The 24515-nt window shown below is 30.6% G+C and overlaps 2 protein-coding genes and 1 long non-coding RNA gene across 3 annotated transcripts in view; all 3 read right to left on the bottom strand.

Moving 5' to 3' along the window:
- The window catches only part of LOC100215739 (GTP cyclohydrolase 1), a 48050-nt gene extending 36299 nt beyond the window's left edge, over positions 1-11751 (bottom strand). The window contains exons 1-2 of the mRNA XM_065800442.1: positions 11610-11751; positions 4032-4223 (exon numbers count right to left, since the gene is read on the bottom strand). Of these exons, the coding sequence (XP_065656514.1) occupies positions 4032-4223; positions 11610-11715 (298 nt within the window). The 5' untranslated portion in view covers positions 11716-11751. The remainder of the gene's footprint in view (positions 1-4031; positions 4224-11609) is intronic.
- A 4838-nt stretch (positions 11752-16589) lies between these two features.
- Positions 16590-18556, bottom strand: LOC136081969 (uncharacterized). The gene is made up of 2 exons (XR_010639300.1): positions 18228-18556; positions 16590-18137 (listed from the first exon to the last, which is right to left on the bottom strand). It is a non-coding gene; the product is annotated as an uncharacterized LOC136081969 (long non-coding RNA).
- Positions 18557-24068: 5512 nt separating this feature from the next.
- The window catches only part of LOC100202622 (fibrillin-1), a 68606-nt gene continuing 68159 nt past the window's right edge, over positions 24069-24515 (bottom strand). Inside the window, exon 19 of the mRNA XM_065800438.1 lies at positions 24069-24468. Within this exon, the coding sequence (XP_065656510.1) occupies positions 24462-24468 (7 nt within the window). The 3' untranslated portion in view covers positions 24069-24461. The remainder of the gene's footprint in view (positions 24469-24515) is intronic.

Raw genomic sequence — 24515 nt, 5'->3', positions numbered from 1 at the left:
ACACCCTCTGATTGCTTGGAGGGGGCATTTGAGCTTGAAAAGGATCTCACTTCTGCTACAGCATGGGGCTCACAGTGGCTGGTGAACTTTAATTCAGATAAAACTCAATTTTTTTCAGCCAATCGTTGTCGCAATAATTTAGATCTTCCTATATTTATGAACTCGATGAGTCACCTACTCTTCATCTTCTAGGATTAACTCTTACTTCCAATCTTTCTTGGAAACCGTATATCAAATTAGTTGCAAAATTAGCATCTGCTAAGGTTGCATCTCTTTATCGAGCACGTCACTTTCTTACTTCGGATTCTATTCTCTATCTCTATAAATCTCAAATCCGGCCTTGTATGGAATTCTGTTGCCATATCTGGGGCCGATCTTCTAATGATGCCCTTTCTCTTTTAGACAAGGTGCAAAAACGCATTGTAAACATAGTTGGACCTGCTCTTGCAGTCAATCTCCAACCATTATCACATCGTCGTAATGTTGCTTCTCTTTCTCTTTTCTACAAATACTATAATAGGCACTGCTCTAAAGATCTAGCGTCTCTTGTGCCATCTACTAAAATTCATTCTCGTGTTACTCGTCATTCAATTAAGTGTCATCCTTTTTCTGTGACTGTTCCTAAGTGCTCCAAAAACGCTTATTCGTCTAGTTTTTTTCCTCGAACATCAGTTCTTTGGAATTCGCTTCCTTCATCTTGCTTTCCTGATTCATATAATATGCAACCTTTTAAGTTGTCTGTCAATTGTTATCTTGCTCTACAAGATAACAATTGCCTTGCAGAATTTTTTTTTTTTTTTTAAACTGAAATTTTTCAACACATATTTTCTCTTGAAAGATAATCTCAACTTGGCTGCACCAAAAAAGAATAAGCTCATTTAATTGTAACCTAGAATTATGCTGTAGAATCTTCAAGCCCTACTAGAAATCTGCTTTCTTCATCTCAATAAGATTTAAAAAATGGTAACTAACTAAAAACTAAACATGTTTCAAATAAATTTAAATATTGATAAACATTATGAAACATTACAATCTATCTTTATTGAGGGATGTAACCTTCAATTTTAGAAATTAAATCGCATTTTTCTGTTTTGCACAAACCTTGTCTCAAAAGAAGTAATCTCTTTATTAAAGAAGCAAACAGCAAAACTGACACTAGACAAAACTGGCATTTAGACACTAAAAAGTACAATAAATGCTTTTAAATGTAAAAAAAACTCTTGTGCATTCTATTACTTAATATGAAAAATCTTTATTAGAAAAAGCCAAGACAAATCCAAAACTTATCTATCATTATAATAACATGAAACAGTTAAAAATCAAATAACATCTATGAAAGAATCAAATGGCAACTGATCAAAGCAATATAGCTATGATCCTTAACAATTTCTTTTTATCTGTTTTTATTCCTTTAAGTTTATGTGAATTGTTGTCAGCATTCAAGAAATGTATATTTTCTGGGATTGATGAGAAAACAGTCTTGAATAAACTTGATGAGAACTACATACAATCACTACTCTAAGAAACTTAACATGCATAAATCAGAAGGTATAGATGGCAGAAGGTATAGACGATCCTCAACAAATATTGTTTATCTCTGAATGTGTCTATTACTTAAATATTTATAAAATTTATCTCTGAAGATCTAGTCCCAGATGCATGGCTGGAAGCTAACATCTGTTTCACAAAAAAAGATATAAACTTGATGCATCAAACTACAGACCCATTTCTTTAACTTCTGTCTACTGCAAACTCCTACAGTGTATTGTAAAAGATTGTGAACTGAGAATTTATCTGCTAATAATCTTTTGTCTCAAAATTAGAACCTGTCGATCACATCTCATAATCAATGGGAAGACCTCTTCTACTTATCTTATATATCAATGACATTACAGATATGTAAAAATGACCTATCTTTTGACCTCAACAACATGTGGGCCATCTCTACTAGACTTAATTTCTTCCCTAACAGAGTAGCCAGGCAATGAAATTTACCCCCAAAAACTGTTATTGACTCCAGCCATCTTAATGAGTATTAAAATTGTATCAACAAACACTTTACCCAGCACTAGCATTATAATTATTCACCAAAATACTGCTACAGCTCATTGTCTACTGACAAGGAGCTTAAGATTTGCTACCCCTTTCAAGCAAATTGCTATTTCAATGCTAAATTTATCACTTCTATTTAGTTTAGTGCTTATGTTAATATTTTTTTGCAGAAGCGTATCATTAATATCATTATATATATATATATATATATATATATATATATATATATATATATATATATATATATATATATATATATATATATATATATATATATATATATATATATATGATAAATATATATATATATATATATATATATATATATATTTATCATATATATATATATATATATATATATATATATATATATATATATATATATATATATATATATATATATATATATATATATACATATATGTATATATATATAAAAATTATATATATATAATAATTATATATATATATAATAATTATATATATATATATATATATATATATACATACATATCTTTATATATATATCTTTATATATATATATATATATATATATATATATATATATATATATATATATATGTATGTATATATGTATATATGTATATATATATATATATATATATATATATATATATATATATATATATATATATATATATATATATATATATATGTATATTTACATATTCACCTGTACCATAAAATTTGAGACTGGTTTTAAACTGGAATAAAAATTTAAATAAATATAATTTAAAAAAAAATTTTTGGTATGTATATAAAATAAAATATGCAGAGTAACAAAATAAAAAAACTTTATCACAAGATTCCATATTTTCGAATTTAGCAAAGTCTGGCATTGGTACCTTGTACCAGCTTTTGTACAGCATTTAGGTCAAGTCTACTGGTAAAATAACAAATCCAATGCTCATGGCATGATATATCATTTGTAGATTATCCATCCTTGTACAATCGTGCCCAAAAATCCTCTTGAGCACGGGGATCTGGCAAGTTTGCTATATTGTCTTTTTTTTGAATAAATGGTACCTTCTGGGCTTTCAGCCAATTTGTTATCAAATTACCATAGTGAGATTTGCCAAGATAAGCCCAAAGATATATTTGGTGTCTTAGTAAAAGGTTGCAAGTGATTTTGTAAACACTCTTTTTAACTCTTAGTTTATCGCTTGGCCAGTCACTTGGCCAGAAGGAATAATTTAATTGACGTGACTCCTTGTGGAGAGATTGCCTTCCACACAAGTAATTTTTTTTCAAATTTTGATGTCATAATACTTAACAATGTCACAATATTTCATATAAAATTGACTACTTTTTTGGCAACCCAAACCCTCTGTTCAGGAGTTCCACCTGGTCTTTTTTTTTTATAACAAAGAAAAGATTTTTTAAAGCATTTCAAGATTTATCCGATGGAGCTTTTGCTAAAACCAAGCCTTCTAGCAGCCTTTGAAAGTGACACACCTCTTTGATGGTTAAATATTTTACTTAATTTGATGCAGTTGTTTTGTGTATTAAGTAGGCCTTATTCCACTTTCAGGATTCCATCCCAATGATTTATTATGATTGTAACCGTTTATACATTTATAAATTGTAGCCTTTGAGTAGCCTTCTATCTGAAAATGGTTCCAAATGATGTGTTTTCCATCTTCATGCTTTTTTCAATAAAAACTTTTTAGGGCTTTCAAATAAAACTTTTTAGGGCTTGTTGATTTGCCATTTTAAATTATTATTTAAACAAAAAATAATAAAAAAATTTATATACTACTTAAAAGAAGAAAAAGCTTTATTTTGATACAATATATTTGATATATATATATATATATATATATATATATATATATATATATATATATATATATATATATATATATATATATAAAATCATAAAGTAAAAGATTATTGTAGAAATAGTATAATTATTTCTACAATAATCTTTTATTTTATAATAATAAAATTTAACAAACCCTGAAGGTTTTCAGTGTATCCTTTGGTAAAAAACAGCATTGCTTTTGCAAATCTCTCTGGTGTTTTTAATAGTCCTTCACGATTTGGATCCTCTCCTACACCACGAATAACTTTTAATACAGAGTCAGCAATATCTGAAACATTGCTATTGTATTCTTCTGGATTGTCTGATCGATGACGTATATGTAATGCTAAAGAAAATATATATATCTTTTGTATATTTATATCTTATAAGGCAAATACAATCAAGATCTCTGACTGTAGGTACCCTCGTATGCTTTCCTTTTCCTTTAATTACAACTAATTATATTTAGCCCTAGCTAAACTATATTTAGCCCTAGCTAGGTTTAAAGATGCTAAAATGACAGTAGATAATATAACATAGCAAAAGGCAATTTATATAAATAAAAAATAAAAAAAATAAATGAAATTAATATTATAAAATAATTTTTACTTTATAATATTATTGGTCTTTTTTTAAATTATTAATAAAATTTTTCAATCTAGTTAAAAAATATATATAATTAAAGTTTGTTTTTTTAATTTATCACAATGAACAAATACTTTTTATTAACTAAATGTTTTTGAAAAAGTAATAACTTATAAAAAAAAATAAAACCATGACTTCCAACTGTTATCCCATAGTGATAGTAGTAACTATGATGACATCAAGATGAAAAATTGTTTGTTTTGTTTTTTATTGTTTTTTTTTGTTTGTTTTTGTTTTGTTTGTTTTTTTGAAGGAGGTGGGGGGGGGGGAGGGAGAGTGTGCTTGAGAAAAGGAAAAGAAATAGAATGCCATCATTTTCAATAATTTGCCAGCTAATTAATAAAAGTTTATTACCTTACTAAATTCAGTATCTTAAAAAAAAGTAGGAATTAAGAATGACTTTTAAATTAAAACTTTGTTTGTTTTTCTCTCAGCTTTAACTTTTAAATTTTATCATTTTTTCAAAGGAGTAAAAATTACTCCGCTTGTGCTTAATTAAACAAAAAAATATTAATTTTTGAAACTGAATTATTGTTTATGAATACAGTTTACATCAAAAAAGTTTTATATGTACCATGTTTTATATGTACCAAGTTTTATATGTACAAACATATAAAAGAAAATAAGTATATTATTAGCATGTTCAAAATATTTGTGAATTGGAATAATAAAAAATAATACTAGAGATTTAAAAAAGTTAATAAAAATTTCTATTTTAAATAAGAAGTTATTAACTTTCCTTAAAAATTATATGGATAATGCATCAAATCGCAAATATACTAATAAAATAAAAAAATAAAAAGAACCTAAACATTGTAGTTGTAGGTAGTTGTAGGGTAGTTCATTACCTACCAACAGATATATAACAGGGTACTTTTTTATGTTAAAAAATTTTTTGTATAGCTTTGGTAACATTAATATTACCAAAGCTGTTTTTTTAATTTATCACAATGAACAAATACTTATTATTAACTAAATGTTTTTGAAAAAGTAATAACTTGACTTCCAACTGTTATCCCATAGTGATAGTAGTAATGATGACATCAAGATGAAAAATTGTTTGTTTTGTTTTTTATTGTTTTTTTTTGTTTGTTTTTGTTTCGTTTGTTTTTTTGAAGGAGAACTTTAATAGCTTTTATTCCTTCTTGTCATAACTTTAATACTATTAAAAGTCTTGTTGTAACTTAAATACTATCCAAAGTCTATAACAATATTACTTGCTCCTGACTGAGAAAACTGCATAGCTCATTGCTTGATATGCCATGCTCCATCTATAATTAAGTCAAGTTTTAAGTTAAATCATGCCAAAAGTAACCAAAAATATTAAACATAAAAAACCATTACTACCACTTGTTTCAATATATATTTTACAAATATTCATGGTCTTCGAAGATAGTTTCTATTAATTAAATCTGACATCTTACACAAATCATCAGACTTTTTGTGAGATTAATTTGAATTTGACTGATTTCTTCTTCAGATCTCAGAATTGATGGCTATTATCCTTGGAAACACAAATACTCCAATTGACACATACTTGGCTAGGACATATACTTATGCATCAATTCATCTATTTATTGAGAAATCAGATTTGAATTATCTAACCATTTTGATATATACTTCTGCTTAGCACCACTCCACTAGATCACTTTTCTCTTTGTTCTTTATTGTTCTTTTCTAAAGACTGCAATCTTTTAGATGTAATTACTGATCAAATAGATCATACCTTCTTTTTTTTGCCACTCTGCCAATATTGTTTTTATTGATGACTTAAATGCTAATCACACTAAATGGCTTGGTTCTAACACCACTGACCCTGTTGGCATTAAAGTACATAACTTCTAAATTTCTTCATCTCTTATTTAGTTACTTAACTTTGTGACTCCTTTTTCAGAAAACTCTGATCCCTTACCTCCACCCTTTAAGTTGTGTCTTGTCTCTGACCATAGTTTGAGTTCAGTTTCTCCTGATCTCCCTGAGGTGGTTTTTTCAATAATCATTTAATGATCTCTATAAATCTTTCACTTAGTGCTTCTTCTTTTGACTCACCCTATCATTGCACTACTAACTACTACCCTAAAGTTGACTGGGATTCTTTTCGCCATTTTCTTTGTGACTATCCTTTTCTCTCTTCACTGATAAGCTTGTCTCCTACACAACCTTCTGGATCCAAGCAGGTATAGAAACCTTTATTCCTTTTTGTCGGTTCTAAGTCTAGCCTCATTCTACTCCATGGTTCTCACATTCTTGTGTGGCTCTTAAATCTAATCATAATTACTTTTTTCATGTCTTTTAAAAGAAAAACTCGCTTGAAAATACCAATTTATTTTTACAAGAAATAGCTGTAAAAAAAAATGCTGTCTGATGCTAAGCTCAATTTTTCTTGGTTCACTAAATCTTGTATCTTTTCTCAAAAATTAAGCTTTAGAGATTCTTGAAAAATCTTCAACAGTGTCAATAACATAGGTAAGTTGGACAACCCATTTTTAATTCATGGGTCTGATCTTATTACCTCTATGGCAGGATATGGCAGAACTATTTCAAAGAAATTTTCTTCTAATTTGACTCTTGAACCTAATGGCCATACTTTCCTGCCATTTCAGTTAAAGAGGTGAACCCATTGTTAGACATCCGAATGATATCCACTCTGTCTTTTGTTTCAAAATTCATACCTTGATTATACTCTTGTATAATAAAGATATGAATTTTGAAAAGAAAAAAGAAGACAGATAAATCTTAACAATACCCTTCAGCTTGTGGTCCAGAAAACATCCTGTCATAGTTTCTCTTTAAATTGTTTAATAAGTGCTTGACTGAATCTTATTTTCCTGCCTGCTGGAAAATGTCATCTGTAGCTCGAATTTTCAAAAACTTTAGAGAATATTCTGATCCCTTTAACTATTGTACTCTTTGTTATTGCACTATTTGTAATGTATTATTTGTACACTCTTCTCTTTATTAGTAGCATTGGTTTGTAATTTTTAAAACTTTCAACAAAACAAATTTTCAAGCAAAATAAAAATAACACATTCAACTATTTCCCATATAAAACTGCAATTACTGCAATTACTCTTTTATGTTAGTACTTGTCTTTAGGTTTTTATTAAAATATTTTTTTTTTTAACATCTTCAGTTACAACAAGGCTGCAACCAACCACTACTAGAGTTAAAAGTTACTGGAAGAGAAAAGATGAACTTTATAAAATTAGATAACAATTAACAGACAACATAGAAGATTGCAAATTATATGAATCAGGAAAACAAGATAAAGGGAGCAAATTCTAAAGAACTGATGTTCAAGAAAAAACTAGACAAATAAGAATTTTTGGAGCACTTAGGAACAGTTATAGTAAAAGAATGAGACTTAATTAAATGACAAGTAACACAAGAATGAATTTTAGTAGATGGCACAAAAGGCGTTAGCTCTTTAGAGCAGCGCCCATTATAGTATTTATAGAAAAGAGAAAGAGAAGCAACATTATGATGATGTGACAATTGTTAAAGGTTGGCTGCAAGAGCAGGTTCAATTATGTTTATAATGCATTTTTTCACTTTGTCTAAAAAAAAGGGCATTATTCGAAGATCCGCTCCAAATATGGCAACAGTACTCCATACAAGGACAGATTTGAGATTTATAGATAAAAAATAGAATCCAGATTAAGAAAGTGACAAACATAATAAAAAGATGCAACCTTAGCAGATGCTAAATTTCCAATGAATTTGATATGGGGCATCCAAGAAAGCTCAGAAGTAAGAGTTAATCCTAAAAGATATAGGCTATAATAGAGCACTATAGCTCTATTCTGAAAAAGAATAGAGTTATAGTGCAAGAAATGGTTGACAGTTGACTTGAAAAGTTGTAGGTTGTATGAGTCAGGAAAATAAAATGATTGAAAAGAGTTACAAAGGGTTGAAGTGCTTGGAAATTACTGATGAGTAAAAATTTTTACAGCATGCAGGGATAGATACAGTAAACAAATGAGACTTAGCTGAATGACAAGTCAAATAAGAATGAGTTTTAATTGATGGATTTAGAAATAATAGCTCCTTTGAACAGTGACCATGATAGTAATTGTAGAAAAGAGAAAAAGATGCAACTTTATGATAATGGGAAAGAGGCTCAAGCTTGACAGATAGAGCAGGTTCAACTAGGTTCAACCTAGGTTTACAATATGTATTTGAACATTGTTTGGAAGAGAAAGAGCATCATTAGAAGAACCAGCCTAAATGTAACAACAGTATTCTAGTCAACAATATTTCAGTATTATACAGAGACAAATTAAAGATTTATAGAGGTAAAGAATGAAACCAAGAGTAAAAAAATGGTGAGCAGAATAAAGAGAAGCAACCTTAGTAGATGCTAATTTAGCTATTAATTGAATATATGGTTTCTATGAAAGGTCAGAAGTGAACAATAATCTAAGAAGACGTAAAGAAGAAGACTAGGTAAGTGGGTTGCTATTCATTAATGTAGTAATATCAGTCGTATTATGATAATTGTTTGCAATAAATAACTAAATTTTGTTGGAGTTAAAATTTACAAGCCACTGTGAGCCCCAATCTGTTACAGAAGTAAGATCAGATTCAAGATTGGCTGCCTGTTCTAAGCAATCGAAAATTAAGACTTTTTGTCTTAGAAATTACTCGAAATATAGAAAAGTGTTAGCCTTTGTGGAAGATTTTAATAAAGCGGTTAGAAAGAAACGATTTGATAATCTCAAAAACTTTTCCAGATATACCATATGAAACAAGCTTATGAAGAAGCCCAGAATGCCAAACTTTGTCAAAAGCTTGAGATATGTTGAGAGCTATAGCCCTAGCCTTACTGCCTCCATCTAATGCATAATAAAATCTTTCAGTCACAGTAGTTAGCAAATTAGCAGTAGAGCAGGAGAATCAAAAACCGTATTGATTGTGTGACAGTTAGTTATTTGACTCAAGATGGGAATGAGAAATTTGTTGATCAAAGACTCAAAGAACTTGCTAACAAAAGAAAGAAGACTGATTTGACAACAATTGGAGGGATCAGAATGTTCTCTAAACTTTTGGTATTTAAAACAGATAACAGATATCATTTTCCAGCAAGCAGGAAAGAATGTTATCTGGACTATAAGCTGTAGGTGATAAGAATGTTGTCTGGACCATAAGCCATGGTAGAGTTTAATTGAAATATGACTTTAGCAACTGATGCTGGAGTGATATAAATGTCTGACAATAGGTAAACCTGTTTAATTTTTTTTTCAACATCTTCGCTTCAAACAAGGCTGCAAGCAACCACTATTAGAGTCGGAAGTTACTGAAAGAGAAAAGATAAAGTTTGTAGAGCAAGATTAATGATTGACAGACAACTTAAAAGATTGCAAATTATATGAATTAGGAAAGCAAGATGAAGGGAGCAAATTCCAAAGAACTAATGTTCGAGGAAAAAAACTAGACAAATAAGAGTTTTTAGAAACAGTCACAGAAACAGTCACAGAAAAAAGATGAGACTTAATTGAATGACAAGTAACACGAGAATGAATTTTAGTAGATAGCACAGGAGAAGCAACATTACGACATTGTGATAATGGTTTTTGAGGTTAGCTGGAAGAGCAGGTCCAACTATGTTTACAATGCATTTTTGCACCTTGTCTAAAAGAAAAAAGGGCATCATTAGAAGATCTGCCCCAGGTATGGCAACAGTATTCCATACAAGGATGGATTTGAGATTTATAGAGATAAAGAAAAGAATCTGGAGTAAGAAAGTGTCAAGCACGATAAAGAGATGCAACCTTAGCAGATGCTAATTTTGCAATGGATTTGATATACGGATTGGAATGAAATTGATATACAAATTAGAATGGAAGAAAGAGAATGGCCATAAGATTCAGGAGTTGAATTAGAAGAAAAGTTATTTGCAAATTGTTCAGCCTTATCCTTGGGAGAGGTAATAAGATCAGTCCCATGAATGAGATTTGGAATGTTGGAATACCTACCCTTGTTAGCAACTCTGTTGAATATTTTTGAAAAGCCTTTAGAGCCTTTTTGAGATAAGATAAAAGATTTAGGGAACTGAGATTATTAGAGCTTAGTATCAGAGAGCACCTTTATACATCAATTTCTTGCAATAATGAATAGCAGTTTGTTCTCAAGAGAATTGTTCTTTTGAAAAAGATGAAAAAAATGATTATGGTTAGATATAGCTGCTGCACAAGAAGGTGAAAATCATGGAGTAGAATGGAAATAAAGAGAAGGAATAAAAGCTTCCATTCCTGACTGAATCCAGGATGTTATGTGAGAAGCGCATTTACCAGCTGAGAGAAAAAAGACATTAGCACAAGGACCATTGAGAAGAAAATCATGAAAAGAATCCCAGTCAGCTTTAGGGTAGCAGTAAGTAGTGCAATGATAGAGTCCAAAAAAGAAGTACAAGATAAAATATTTATAGAGATCATTGCATAGTCACAACCACCTGAGGAAGAAAAGGGAGAAACTGAACATAAGTAGGGTCAGAGATAAGACATAAATCAAGGAGAAAAGGTCAAATACCCCCTCTAAGCAATTAGAGAGCGTTGGCTTCTTATCAAGTGGCTTTTTATCTTAAAACAGTTATTACTGTTAACAATCAGCAGTAGAATGAGAAAATCGAAAACCATATTGATGATCAGAAAGTAAGTTGTTGGATTCAAGATGTAAGAATAAGTGTTTGTTAATTAAAGACTCAAAAACCTTGCTTATGATAAGAAGAAGATTAATGGAACGGTAGTTAGACAAGTCAGATCGCTCTCCAGAATTTTTGAAAATAAGGATAACAGATGCCGCTTTATAGCAGGCTGGAAAACAAGACTCTGATAAGCACTTGTTAAATAGTTTTGAAAGTATATATGAAAGTATAGCTCCAGAGAACACTTCTGCAAAACTATAACAGGTATGTTGTCCAGACCACAAGCTGTTGAAGAGAATGTCAAATAATGGATCAACCTGTTTGCCGGGGCCCTGATCACCTTCTACAACAAAAATATATATACCAGTAAATATCATTATTCATTAAAAAGTTAAATTTATTAATCATTTAAAAATTTGAACTTAATAAGCACCTATACTATACCTGCATTTTCATTGGAGCAACTGAGATGAACACTATTAACATTTGCACAGTTTTTAATGGCTTCTGAAGCATCCTGGCAAGTATTTATTTGAAAAACTTCATCCATATCATCAAAATAATTGTGTGCTCTACATTAAATTATAGTCATATGAATAAACATGGTAAAGTAAAATTAAATTATTAACTTTGCAGGGACAGTAATAGATATTGAGATTTAGTAACATTAGGGGCTGCATTCTTGTCTCTACATTGTTACTTAAAAACAACTTTAAAAAAATCAAGTTTTGGTGAATTAGTCAAAAAGAAAAGGTTATTTTGGCCAAATATTCTAAAAAAAAGGCTTTTTCCTTCTAATAGTTTATAAACTTGTTAGATTTTGGACATAATTTCTCATAAAGTCATTTTACAATTTTAACAGTATAAGCTCTAAGAAAAATATATTATTATCTTTCTGCCTCTTAGTACTGCAAAATATTTTTTAAATCTTTAGTATTATCAAAGACATATAAATAGATATGATAAGCTGTATGTGCATATGATATTTTATAAATGTATACGTATATGATACTTGTATAAATATCTCTATTCATACTACTTATCCTGTTATTTTGTAGGCAAATAAGCAAATCATATTGTCCACAAAGTGTGTATCAATCAATCAATATATATTCTGAGTTATGTGATCTTACAATTCAAGGATGTTTACAAATAGAATAATTACTTATGATACGTAAACACCTAATTATAATGTTGTAATAACAAATATAAACAACTCTAAAAACTATAAGGTTAACAATAATAACAACAATGGTATTAATTACAATATAAATAATAACATTAATAAAATTAATATTATTAAAAATAATAAAATTAATTACAATAGCAATGATAATAATAACAATGAAAACTTAAAAATATTTATATACACATTCAAACAGACACACACACACACACACACACACACACACACACACACACACACACACACATACATAAATATATATCCACACATACACACGCATACCTTTTTTTTTTAATTTATTTGTTCATTATTATTATTATTATTCTTATAAACTTTTTTTGGTTTATAATAATAATAAACTGGTTTTGCAATTAAAACTAACCCAATTTCAGTCACAAAACGTTCATAAATAATCTTATTGCTGCCTTACAATCATTAACAAGATATACACTCAATAATTCATAAATTTCTTATTGGGTATTTTATGAATTATTGAGTGATAAATTAAGTCTTTTCAAATGGTATATTTCAATATAGATTAAATTATTCTATATTAAATCATAGCATTATAAAAGACTTACGAAAGAGAAAAACAGTGTTATTGCAAGCCATACATTAATTCTCCATTTTATAATTATTCCTAAATATTCACTTGGATCTAACTTATCACTGGTACTAGTTATTAGTATTACTGTCATCGACCAATCTTTTATGGGAACAGAGCAAGAGCTATAAACTGGGGAAGATGAATTATACCAACTATACTTTTTTAGTATAATACCTGCATTCAGGTACCTCCTTTAGTAAGTCCGTAAGAAACGAATCACGTTTTACGCAAAACATTTATTGAAAATCACTCTAACCCTAAACCCAAAATAAAGTCAATTTTATTGAAAACTATACCCTAAGCCAAACCTGGAGCTAAACCCAGGTCAGGGTTAAGATCAGGGTTGCCAGATATTTTGCGATATGTGATAGCCAGAAATACATATAAAATTAAGCATCCAGAATGTTTATAATCAATATCCAGAAATGGCCAAAAGTGGCCAAATTCTCCGCGATCGCATTGGTTTAATTTTGTAATAAAGAATGTTGTTTAATTTCTAATTGGTTTAATTTTGTAAATAAAGAATTGGCCTAATCTTATTGGTAAATCTTATTGGCTTATATAACACAATCGGATAAAATTGTACCAATGATTTTTTTAGATCATATCAACATACTATGAAAACTGTCGCAGTTACAAAAATAAAATGAAATATAAGACCAAGTTTACTAGTTAAATAAATAAAAACTTCTTTTCATGAATTCTTTAATAGTAAGTTTAAACTAATTATAAGTAAACATGACTATTATATATTTTTTATTAAAAAATTAACTCTATAAAAATAGATTTTATTTAATATAATATATATTCTTTAAAAACGCCATTTAAAGTTATTTATATTATCATTTTTATAAATTATATCTTCAGTGTAGATATGATTCATAAAAATAATAATATAAATAACTTTACAAAGGTAGGCAGTATGTATAGTTCTTCTACCGCTGACTAAAAATTATTAAACTAACGACCATTTCTATACTTATACACTGTTGTAAAAAAATGAAATATTGCTTGATGTCATGACCCAGAAAAATCCTTTGAGGGTATGATTGTACTATCATTGGTGGTTACTAGGCTATAAGTCCCAAAATCTGGTTACACCGTCCGTGGAAAAAAATCCATTTTCAAATTTTGCACAAAATTCCATTAAATACATAGCTGGTAAGTAACTAACAAAGTTGGTTTTAAGAATTTTTATTCATCCCAAAAACATAACAAAAATATTTATGCAGTAAATTCACTGGTAAATAACAATTCTTCAATTCTTACAAAGCAAAGTTTCAATTCTAATTATTTTTTCCTGAGAAAAACGTCAAAACTTGTAATATTCCCAATCCATTTTTTTGCTGTTGAAGTCTGTGGTGCATCTTTGCAGTCTGTTTTCATATTCTGGGTGGTTGCTTGATCTCTTGTACTTTTGCCAATTGTTTCTGAAAAGATGATGGAGTGCTTCAGTTGCTTACTCTGAATAAATTTCCCAAAGAGCTATTTTGGCGTTGGATGAATTGTGAAATATGGTGAATGACAGCATGAACCTTGGGAGTGATGGTGGTGCCCTGAAGTTGTAAATAGGAGACTCTGAACTGCTCAATTCTTTCAACATAGCTGTAATCAAGAGTATTGCCAAAACAAGCATGGACAACACCATTGAATTTTCTTAGTGTGTCAATAAAGGGAACAGCTGGAAAGAAAGAGTGCTGCTGGGCTAATCTCTCCAAAACATCCACATTCTTCAAAATCTTCCTGCACTCATTTCCAGCCAGTTGTCCGCCATGAAATGGCTGCTGTTGAATATGAAGTAACGCCAGCCATTCAGGAGCATGTGTCCAAATTTTGGAGAGAGACTGTAGAAAATGATTTACGATACCAAGCAACAGATGAAGCTCCATGGGTGGAAGAATATCAAGAACAAAAGATGCATCTGAGGCATTGATGATGGGTTCATGAACGGAGTTTCTGAATAAACTTGTTTTCTTGATGTTAGCATCAGTCGCAATGAATGCCTGATAATCTCTTCTGATTGATCCAAAAGTTCTCAGAGATCCACACTTAGCAAGATCTTTTGATGAAATGTCACACCAAGAGCATGGGTGTGCACTGGAATGTGCTTGTAGACCATAAATGAAGTTTGCCAGCTTCATATCACAGGACAAAATAAAGGGAAGTTTTTCAATGTTCAGCAGATCAAAAACTTGCTTGACATTGCTATAGTTTTCCTGGAGATCTTCAGAAATGGCAATCAGTAACTGACGCTTAACACCAGGATCTTTGGCCAGAGAATTGGTGAGAAGTCGTTTTGGCGGCGGAGATTTTAAAACTGAAACTTTTTCCATGATTCTAAAGCTTACTTTTAGAAAACCACCACCACCATCCACTCCCAGCTTCATAATGAAGTCATCAGAGAGGTTTCTAGTTTCAAGAACTTGCTGACAAAGAGCTTTTAAGTCTTTGCAGTGAATGAGAAGTTTATCCACCTGATTTGTGCCCTTGTCAGTTGCAACTTTGATCCAAGTTTTGGTAAAATGACTTTTAAGTTTTTTGCTCAACTGGTCAAACTTAGAGAGGAAGTTCTTTTCTACAATCCGACTTGAAACAACTTTATTTAGTGTTGTTTTCCTGTGTGGAAAACCCTTCCCAACTATTGAAAAGCATTGAGAACATCTTCTTTCAACTGAGTTCTGGTTTGCTTTAGGTTTTTGGGTTGCCATGACTGGATGTGGGGATTTGTGCTTTGCTTTGCCAACTGAGCAAATAAAACAATCACAAACTGAATCTCTTGTAGCTCGACGGACTTTGATATTGGAGAAGTCAAACAGCTGTAGTTGGGTTTGAAGCTTCCCTTCCTCAAGCCTCCTAAGGTCGGAACGGCAGCGCTTACAAATGCCAGTTGGGACTTTTGGATCATTAAAGCCAATTGGCTGCTTCAGAATTTGTTGCATTTTTTCTGTCATAAAGCTGGTTAAAAAGCAACTAGCCTTGCCAAGACACAAGAAGCAAACAGTCTTTTTGTTCTCTTCGTGGGTTTTTGCTCGATTTGGCATTTTTTGTTAATTCAGATACTAAATCTATGAAAAAAATGGATTGAATAACTAATGCTCAAGCTTTTTCTGAGAATTTTATTATAATAATTTATAAAAAAGCAAGTTCGATTTTTTTCTTAAATTTTTTTGCTACAAATAACTTGTATACTCTTTTTTAAATTAAAAAAAGCTCCAATTTTTTTTCTTTCCCAAAACAACTTAGTTAACACAATCTGTCAAAATTTATCAAGCGGATGAAAGTAAAAGTTATAAAAAATTAAGTTTTATTGCTCTAGAGTTAAATATTTTGTAGTACTTTTAATGCGATTTTATGCAAATTTGAAAATGAATTTTCTTCCACGGACGGTGTAACCAGATTTTGGGACTTATAACCTAGTAACCACTAATGATAGTACAATCATACCCCCAAAGGATTTTTCTGGGTCATGACATCAAGCAATATTTTTTTTTTTTACAACAGTGTATAAGTATAGAAATGGTCGTTACTTTAATAATTTTTAGTCAGCGGTAGAAGAACTATACAAACTGTCTACCTTTTTAACCCTTTGAGCGCGTGAAATTAAACTAAAAAAGAAAAATCAAAAAACAACTATTTTGAGTTTTAGTTTATTTATTGTAGTTTTTAAAAGAATTTAAGAAATTTTATTTTTTTTCCTGAACCAATTTTGACAAGGTTATGACCATATAAAGGATTGTTAATCGCTGTGGAAGTGGATATGGTACAATTGTACTTCTAGCCACTTCAATCTCCCTAGATGTTCGTCTTTTTGTGACTACTTTTACTTGTTGATACCCTCCAGCTAAACTTTCCACAATTGCCATCAAAAAACTTATTCTAGACATGGGCTTACGTTCATTTGTGTTAAGCTTAAACAATAGGTAGCTGTTTAGAGTAGCCCTGCCAAATAAAGAAAAGGCAACGTTTGTAGTCCACTTTATTGTCTTGCGCTCTGACAGGTACACGTAGAGCTGTGCATCTCCCAAATCTACCCCTCCCATGGTTCGATTATAAGGGCTACAACATTTGGCTTCATAACTAAATTACCTCTTCTGTTATGCAATTCATTAAAACCTGCTTTGGCAACAGTAGACAGTAATACAGGTTTTTTTTACTATTTTGGTATGCAACACATAACAAAGGACCTTTTCTATATAGGTAAACTTCTTTATTTTTTAATTTTGTTTGAAGGCAGATTACTGGCAGATCTTTTCTGTTTACACTCACTGTGCCTGTTGCTGTGGTTTGATGTAGATATAGATCCAATAGCAGTTTTGGAGAAGTATAATAGTTATCTATACCTAAGTGATAACCTTGATGGAGGAGGTTGATTTGACGCAAAAGATGAAAAACCAAGTTGCAAGTCATACTATGGGCAACAGCTGCTTCATCTGGATCTTTTCCTCCCTTGTAAATTTCAAACAGAGACAAATAACCATTGGTGCTGTCTAAAACACACCATAATTTTATTCCAAACCAAGAATGACGCTTGTTTGGCATATATTGGTGGAGATGTGGTGTCTTTCCCTTGTAACCAATCATACTCTTATCTATAGAAATATCTTTCTGAGGAATATAAAAATACAGAAATTTATTGTTAAAATGTTTAACTAAATACTGAACTTTATAAGTCTTATTTAGTTGTTGTTGATTAGGGATAGAGATATTAGTAAAGTAAATAAACTTAAGCAAAAGTTGAAAATGGTCACGATTGAAGTGAGTAACAAACCAGGGAGTGGAAGCACAAGGATGACTAATATCCCAATATAGTTTGATACTAGCTTTCTTGATAAGGCCCATATTAATAACAACACCAAGAAATACCTTTATTTTTAAAAAGTTGTTTTTCCTTGCTTTATCCATATATGACCTATCGACAATGGATGAGATCTCAAATGTTATTGATTACTTTGTATCCATGCATCAGCATACTGGTTTGTATAAGTTACTAAATTTTCCAAAAATTCTGTTGTGAAAAATAACTCAACATAGTCAATGGGCTTTGACTCTGGTGAAATAGTATGTTTGGGTCCTGGTACACCATTAAAAGAAAAAACATTTGGGCCATTATCATCTCATACAACAGGAAGCCACAAATCTAAAACATCATCAACACCAGCATCATCATCAGAACCAGAGCCTACAAAAAAAAAACTTCAAATGCTTAGATTTGGTGATATATTTAAATTAAATAATATTGTATACATATTTTCAATAAAAAATATTGTGCCTTCATCAAATAAGCTATCATCATTTTTGCTTGTACAACTTTCTTCTTCTGCAAAACTTTCTTCGCTGTCACTCATCTTTAATACGAAATATACACAAACAATATACCACAAGATAAAAAAAATGTGCTCTATTCAATGGTACCATTTTTAGTTTATGAACAGCGGTATTTCTGCAGAAAAAGTCATAGTTTTGAAGAACACTTTCAAAGCCACGATCGTGGCTCAACCAATGTTATATTATATATACAATGATATATTATTATATATGTAGTATATATAATATATCATTGGGCTCTACGTGCTGCGACGGTATAGCCACGATCGTGGCTCCCCGTGCTCAAAGGGTTAAAGTTATGAACAAAAAATTTTAAACGCTTCGGTAGTTGTTGCGCGAACCGCTATTTAGTGGTATTATTATTATTATTATTATGTATTTCGCCGATAAGAAAAGTTTACAAGTTTATACAATACAAATATATAAATACATTGCTGGGGCAAGAAGAAGACAAGTTCTGTCTTATCACCAAGCCCCTTTAAATAAAAATGTCAATAATTTAAATACATAACAAAGTAACTCGTTAAATAAACGTTAAACAAAACGTTGCGTTAAAATAAAATAACGATAAATAAAAACTAAAAAACATTTTACGCTATATTAAAGTGTAATATATCCAAAAGTATACGAAGATTTTTAATTAATTATTTTAATTAAATTATTTTTTTTCCTAACTGGTTATAGATTTATAAACCTTTTGAATTTAAATTATAAAATAACAGATAATACACGAACAACAAACAAACAAGAAACAAAAAAAAAACATTTTTAAAAACATTTTTAGTATCTTAATGTGTCTTATATAAATGTAAAGTTTATTATATCAGATAAAAAACAACGTCATAATGTACAAATTGAAATGTATATAGAATATATATTTAAACCATATTTATAAAGAAATAGACAAACGTGATTACTCCTAATCAAAGGCTTCAGAAAAATTATAATTCGTTGTCATTTATGAAAAGCTTTTGCTTAAGTTTGTTTTTAAATTGTTTAATAGAAGAAATAGTTTTTAACTCATTATTTAATAGCGTGTTCCAAAGTTTAGGACCTCTGTTAGCAATTGAGAACTTAGTAACAGAGTAACAGGTTTTAGGTTGAACAAGGTTGATAAAAAATAAAAAAAATCTGTCGAATCTTTGTTTTGAATTGACAATTAATGTTCAATACTTTATTTCTTCATATTATAAAATCGTGAACTTCTATAAAAAAAAAACGGGTACAGACAAAAATATTTTTCTTTATTAAGTATTTATTAAATTTTTTTACAGACCATTTGCAGCTTATTAGGTACCTCGCTGTTAGTTAATTTTGAAGAAAATAAAAATTTGAATGTTAAATCTTTTTTCCTATAAAAAAAAGTTGCCTCTTAATGTGTGTTAACCGCGTAGATTTAAATAATTACATAAGCACGTTAAGAAGCACTCGAAGCAGCCCAAACCAAACAGTGAGCAGTCGCAATATTCAACACATGACTGTTTCCCTATAATCAACAGCTCGCCTTATGACATCATTTTCATCACTGCATCCTTAGCACCTGCTCTTCCCATCTATAATATCTTCAGAAAAGATCGCTCTAGTCGTGATGGAGGCGTAGCCATTTAAGTCAAGAACAGCATTAGCGTCAGCAATATTGACTACATAAAGGTTTCCAATGCAATTTCTCAAAACAGGTCTGGCTCGAACTTAAACTTCCACAAGAATCTATACTAATTGGCTGCATCTATCGCCCACCTACCAATAATACTCCGGTTTTTGATAAAATAGTAAAAGCTATCTCTTATGCGAAAACAGCCGTAGAAAACAAAAAATTTAACGGTCTAATAATCACTGGTGACTTTAATTTTCCCGACGTCATATGGCATGTCAACTGGACCAATACCACCGGCGCCGAAACTAGTTTTGGCACTAAATTTGCCGCAATCATTTTTGATCTATACCTACACCAGCACGTAATCAATCCCGTCTTCATCCAAGCCAACAGTCTGTTCAAAAATACGCTAAACCTCGTAATTACCGAAACGATCGATCGAACAAGCCACATTACTGTTAGTACTCCTCTTGGTAGCGCCTCACTAAGCCACTGCACTCTGACATGACAACATCAGCTAGCCAAAAACGCCTACTACTCTTCTCGTTTTAACCGCTCAAAACATATATATAAGAAAGGTAACTACGCTAGTCTAAACAAGAAACTCTCCCAAGTAGATAGGGTTAGTCTATTTAAAGACCGATATGCCGGCGAATGCTATCAAATAATCTGCAACAACTATGTCAAACGCTGTGACAAATTCATCCCGCATGCCGAATGGCTCCTCCAAGCCGATTAAACGCAGACAGCCTTGGCTAACCAGCGAACTTCTTATACTAATCAAACGTAAGAATAAACTTTTGTACCTCAACCTCAACTGCAAATGGCGAATTGTTCCTCTTGTCAAACAGTATAACCTAATTCAAAACCTCGTTGAAAAAGCTTTCTGCATTGCAATTAGAAATTTTAAACACAACTTAGCAAACGACAAACGGAACCCTAAGCGTCTATACGCCTATGTAAACAATAAACGCGCCGTCAGTAACCAAATAACTTCTATTTGCTTACCCTCTGAGGAAATAAGTAGCGACTGGGCATCCATAGCCAATATACTTAACAGCTAGTTCCAGTCAGTATTCACAATGAAACCATCAGATCAACCACTACCTCCCTTCATCAAACGCATAACCGCTTTAATCTCTTCCGTCATCTTCAACTACAACTCCGTTCGCAAACACCTATCAGCTCTCAACGCCAATAAATCAACTGGAGTTGACCGTATCAGCCCATTTGTGCTTAAAGCATGTGCCAATGCGGCGGCTACTCCACGCGCCATCATTTTTCAGAAATTGATGAATAAAGGTTTAATCCCAAAGCCTTCAATAAAGTCAGAAGATTACTGTAAAAACTTGAATCCTACGGAATGAAAGGTAACATTGAAATGGATAAGTATTTTCCTTTCAAACTGATCATAGCGCGTTCTTCTATGTAATACGATATCTTTATTAACGACTTACCGGAACACATCAGTAGCGAAAACTTATGTAAAATGTATGCAGATGATAAACAGAAGCACGTGAAAGAGTAGTCAGAGAATTTAAACTTGATTTCTCAACAAGTGAATTGATGCGTAAGTATACGCCTATGCCAACTATATAACTATTAGAGTCATTATAAATCAAAGGATAGTAGCCACCAACATTAAGATCCGAAGAAGAAACTAGCCGAATTCAAATTAATCTTATAAAGAGCAAAAAGTTTGATAATTTTGCTAGAGGTAAGATTTAACTGATAGTTACATTGATGAACGCAAATATTTGTAAAAGATGTATTGAAACTGTTAGGTGGTAGCAATGGTTTTTTTGCTGTTTAATTATTTTGGGTACTTGATAAAGTACCCAAAGTAATTAAACAAAAATATTTTGTTCAATTACTTATTTGTATATAAAAAAAATTAGAATTATTTTGTTGACTTGGCTATTAGGCTGGCGTAGATGTAAACCTAAGTTACATTGTTTCCTGACAAGAATGGTGAATGCAGGATCTTTTTAACTCTACTCATATATTTTTACTTGCTCTTGCCTAATTGTGGCTATGCAACTCTTTAAGGTATGATTTTACTGCTCTAAAACTGATTCCATCAACAACTGTAAAATATCAGAGTATTAACAGTGCCATGTTTTGCATAGATGGTGTCTATGTTAAGGAGCTCTAAGTTACAACTTTTAGTTAATTAGCAAGACTAAGGCAACTGAATAGCTCATTGCTTGGAATGCTATGCTCTATATATGATTGTGTAAATTTCTCTTTAACTTAAATTATACCTCTATAGAGGTATAATGGCATGTTAATAGTCCGATATTTTACAGTTGTTGATGAAATCAGTTTCAGAGCAGTAAAATTATTAGGAGAACATAAGAGTTAGAAAAATAAGAAGTTATTAGTTAATATAAAGAGTTGCATAGCCACGATTAGGTAAGCCCAAGTAAAAATATATGAGTAGAGTCAAGAAGATCCTGCATTCACCCTTCTAGGCTGGAAACAATGTAACTCAGGTTTACATCCATGCCAGCCTAATAGGCAAGGAAGGGGTGCAAGGTTAGTTAACAAAATAATTCTGTATAAACCTAAATTCTTTGTCTAGGTAGTCTTCTATAAGACAGTAGCTGGACGCAGTTAACATCTGCCCAAGATGAGTATTTTATCCAGACACCATCTCTAGCCTTAACTCAACCAAGAGTCCCAGAGCAGGGGATTTTAAGTCGGAGTTTGTTTCTCTTAACCTTTGCCTTAAAAAGTACATTCTACAAGGCAGCCGAGTATGGGGCAGGTAGAACTGGGCTACATAGTACAAGTAGCAGGGTAATTGTGATGATCCTGAACCTAACCTGACAACAAGGGTTAACCTGACAATTTTTTTTTACTCAAGACTGTGTAATATTTTGTCAACCATCAAAGTACCACATAATGTTTGTGTTTTACACAAAAATATGAGTTTCAAATTAGTTGTTTTAGGAAAAACTGATCCAATCATAATGAATAAATGATCATTTGATGACAGACAATGACATGCACACTAATTTTACATGCGGAGTTCCGCTTCTTGAGTGTTTCCTGAGCCAATTCAAATATTGTATAGATGCAATAAATATTTAAATTTCAGAGTATGAAATCGAGAATTTAGTTTAACAAGTAACTTTGCAAAAATGGGTAAAAGCTGAATCAAAATAATTTGTCCTAACGTTTATTGCAATATTGAGAAAGTCTTGATCAATAAGTGAGTTATTATTTGAAGTATTCGAGCTAGCTTCTGATTATTCAGATCACGCACATGTAAAAATTAATATAACTAGAGTGTATCATCAAATAATAAATGTATGAAACCAACTTCAACGAGGCTATCATAGAAATTTTGCAAAGATATATAATATTATTACTAAAAATTAAACATAAAACTTTGATTACGGCCAGACTCCGATTTTACTGTTTGCCTCAGCTGTATCATATCATCGATGCCATTAAAATTCACTTGAAGTTGCATCAGGACATAAAAAACATCCAACAGAAGCCTTGATTTCACAAACTAACTACATTTTTGAAGGATAATACCATGTCTCAGTTCAAAAATAAAGTGTATTGTGGAGTGTATCATTACCAGTGTTACAAGAAGGAAACAAAAAGATAATTAAATTCACTTTTTTCACATACATGCACGGCAAATCCGTTGTTGATGGAATCGGATTAAAATTAACTTGCCATCCACAAGGCTTTTTTTATTTATTTTTTATTGTATTAATTTCTTCAACAAAAATAATACTTACCAACTATATGAATAATAAATTTTATTTAACAATAAAATGAAATTTAAGTCGCACCAAAGTGATTTAAAGTATTAAGTTAGTATGCAACGATCTTTGGAAGAACAACTTCTGGAAAGGGGACTAATGTGTTTATCAAACTTTTATGTTTAACAAAGTATCTGCAGAAACGAACCTTTTATTCAAAATACTTTCAAATTTTTTGTTTGTTTTACTTTTAGATATTTTAAGTAAAATGCTCATAATCAATAAATAACAAATTGCAAAGTTAGTTAAATAACTTATCTTGCTATGATAGACTAATCTCGCAACAATTTTTTTATCTGCCGGTTTATATCCACATAAAAACTGAATATTAATATTAAATATAGAAATAAATTATAATAATAATTTATTTTAATTTTATTTCTTTATAATAAAAAACAATAATATATTGAATTATTAAATTCTTTTCTTTAATAATAATTACGTTTTCACAAACTAAAAAAATAAAAATGACGACTTGATTCATTTTTTTACAGGTAAAAATAAAGAGTTATATAAATTAAATTATAGACAAAACAAAGAAGATATAAAAACAACTATTTTCTTTTCAAATTAGGCTTTTATGAAAACCAAGTCGTTTGCAAACACATAGTAAAAAAATTATATTCGTGTCCGAGTTTCAAGCTACTTTGTGGTTGCATTAGATCGCGTATCCAACACGAAAAACAAGATCACAATAAAAAACTCAGCATATCAAAACATGAAAAAGAATAAGTGCACCATCAAGACAACAAAATAAAATCAAATTAAATGAAAAAATTGCAGCCACCATAACGCATCATCATGAACTAAGGAAAATAATAAAACCTATAAAATATTTTATTATTAAAAAAAA

Source organism: Hydra vulgaris, chromosome 06 (assembly GCF_038396675.1).
Source record: "Hydra vulgaris chromosome 06, alternate assembly HydraT2T_AEP".
Lineage (NCBI taxonomy): Eukaryota > Metazoa > Cnidaria > Hydrozoa > Anthoathecata > Hydridae > Hydra > Hydra vulgaris.
This window is presented reverse-complemented; position numbering and strand designations above follow the sequence as displayed.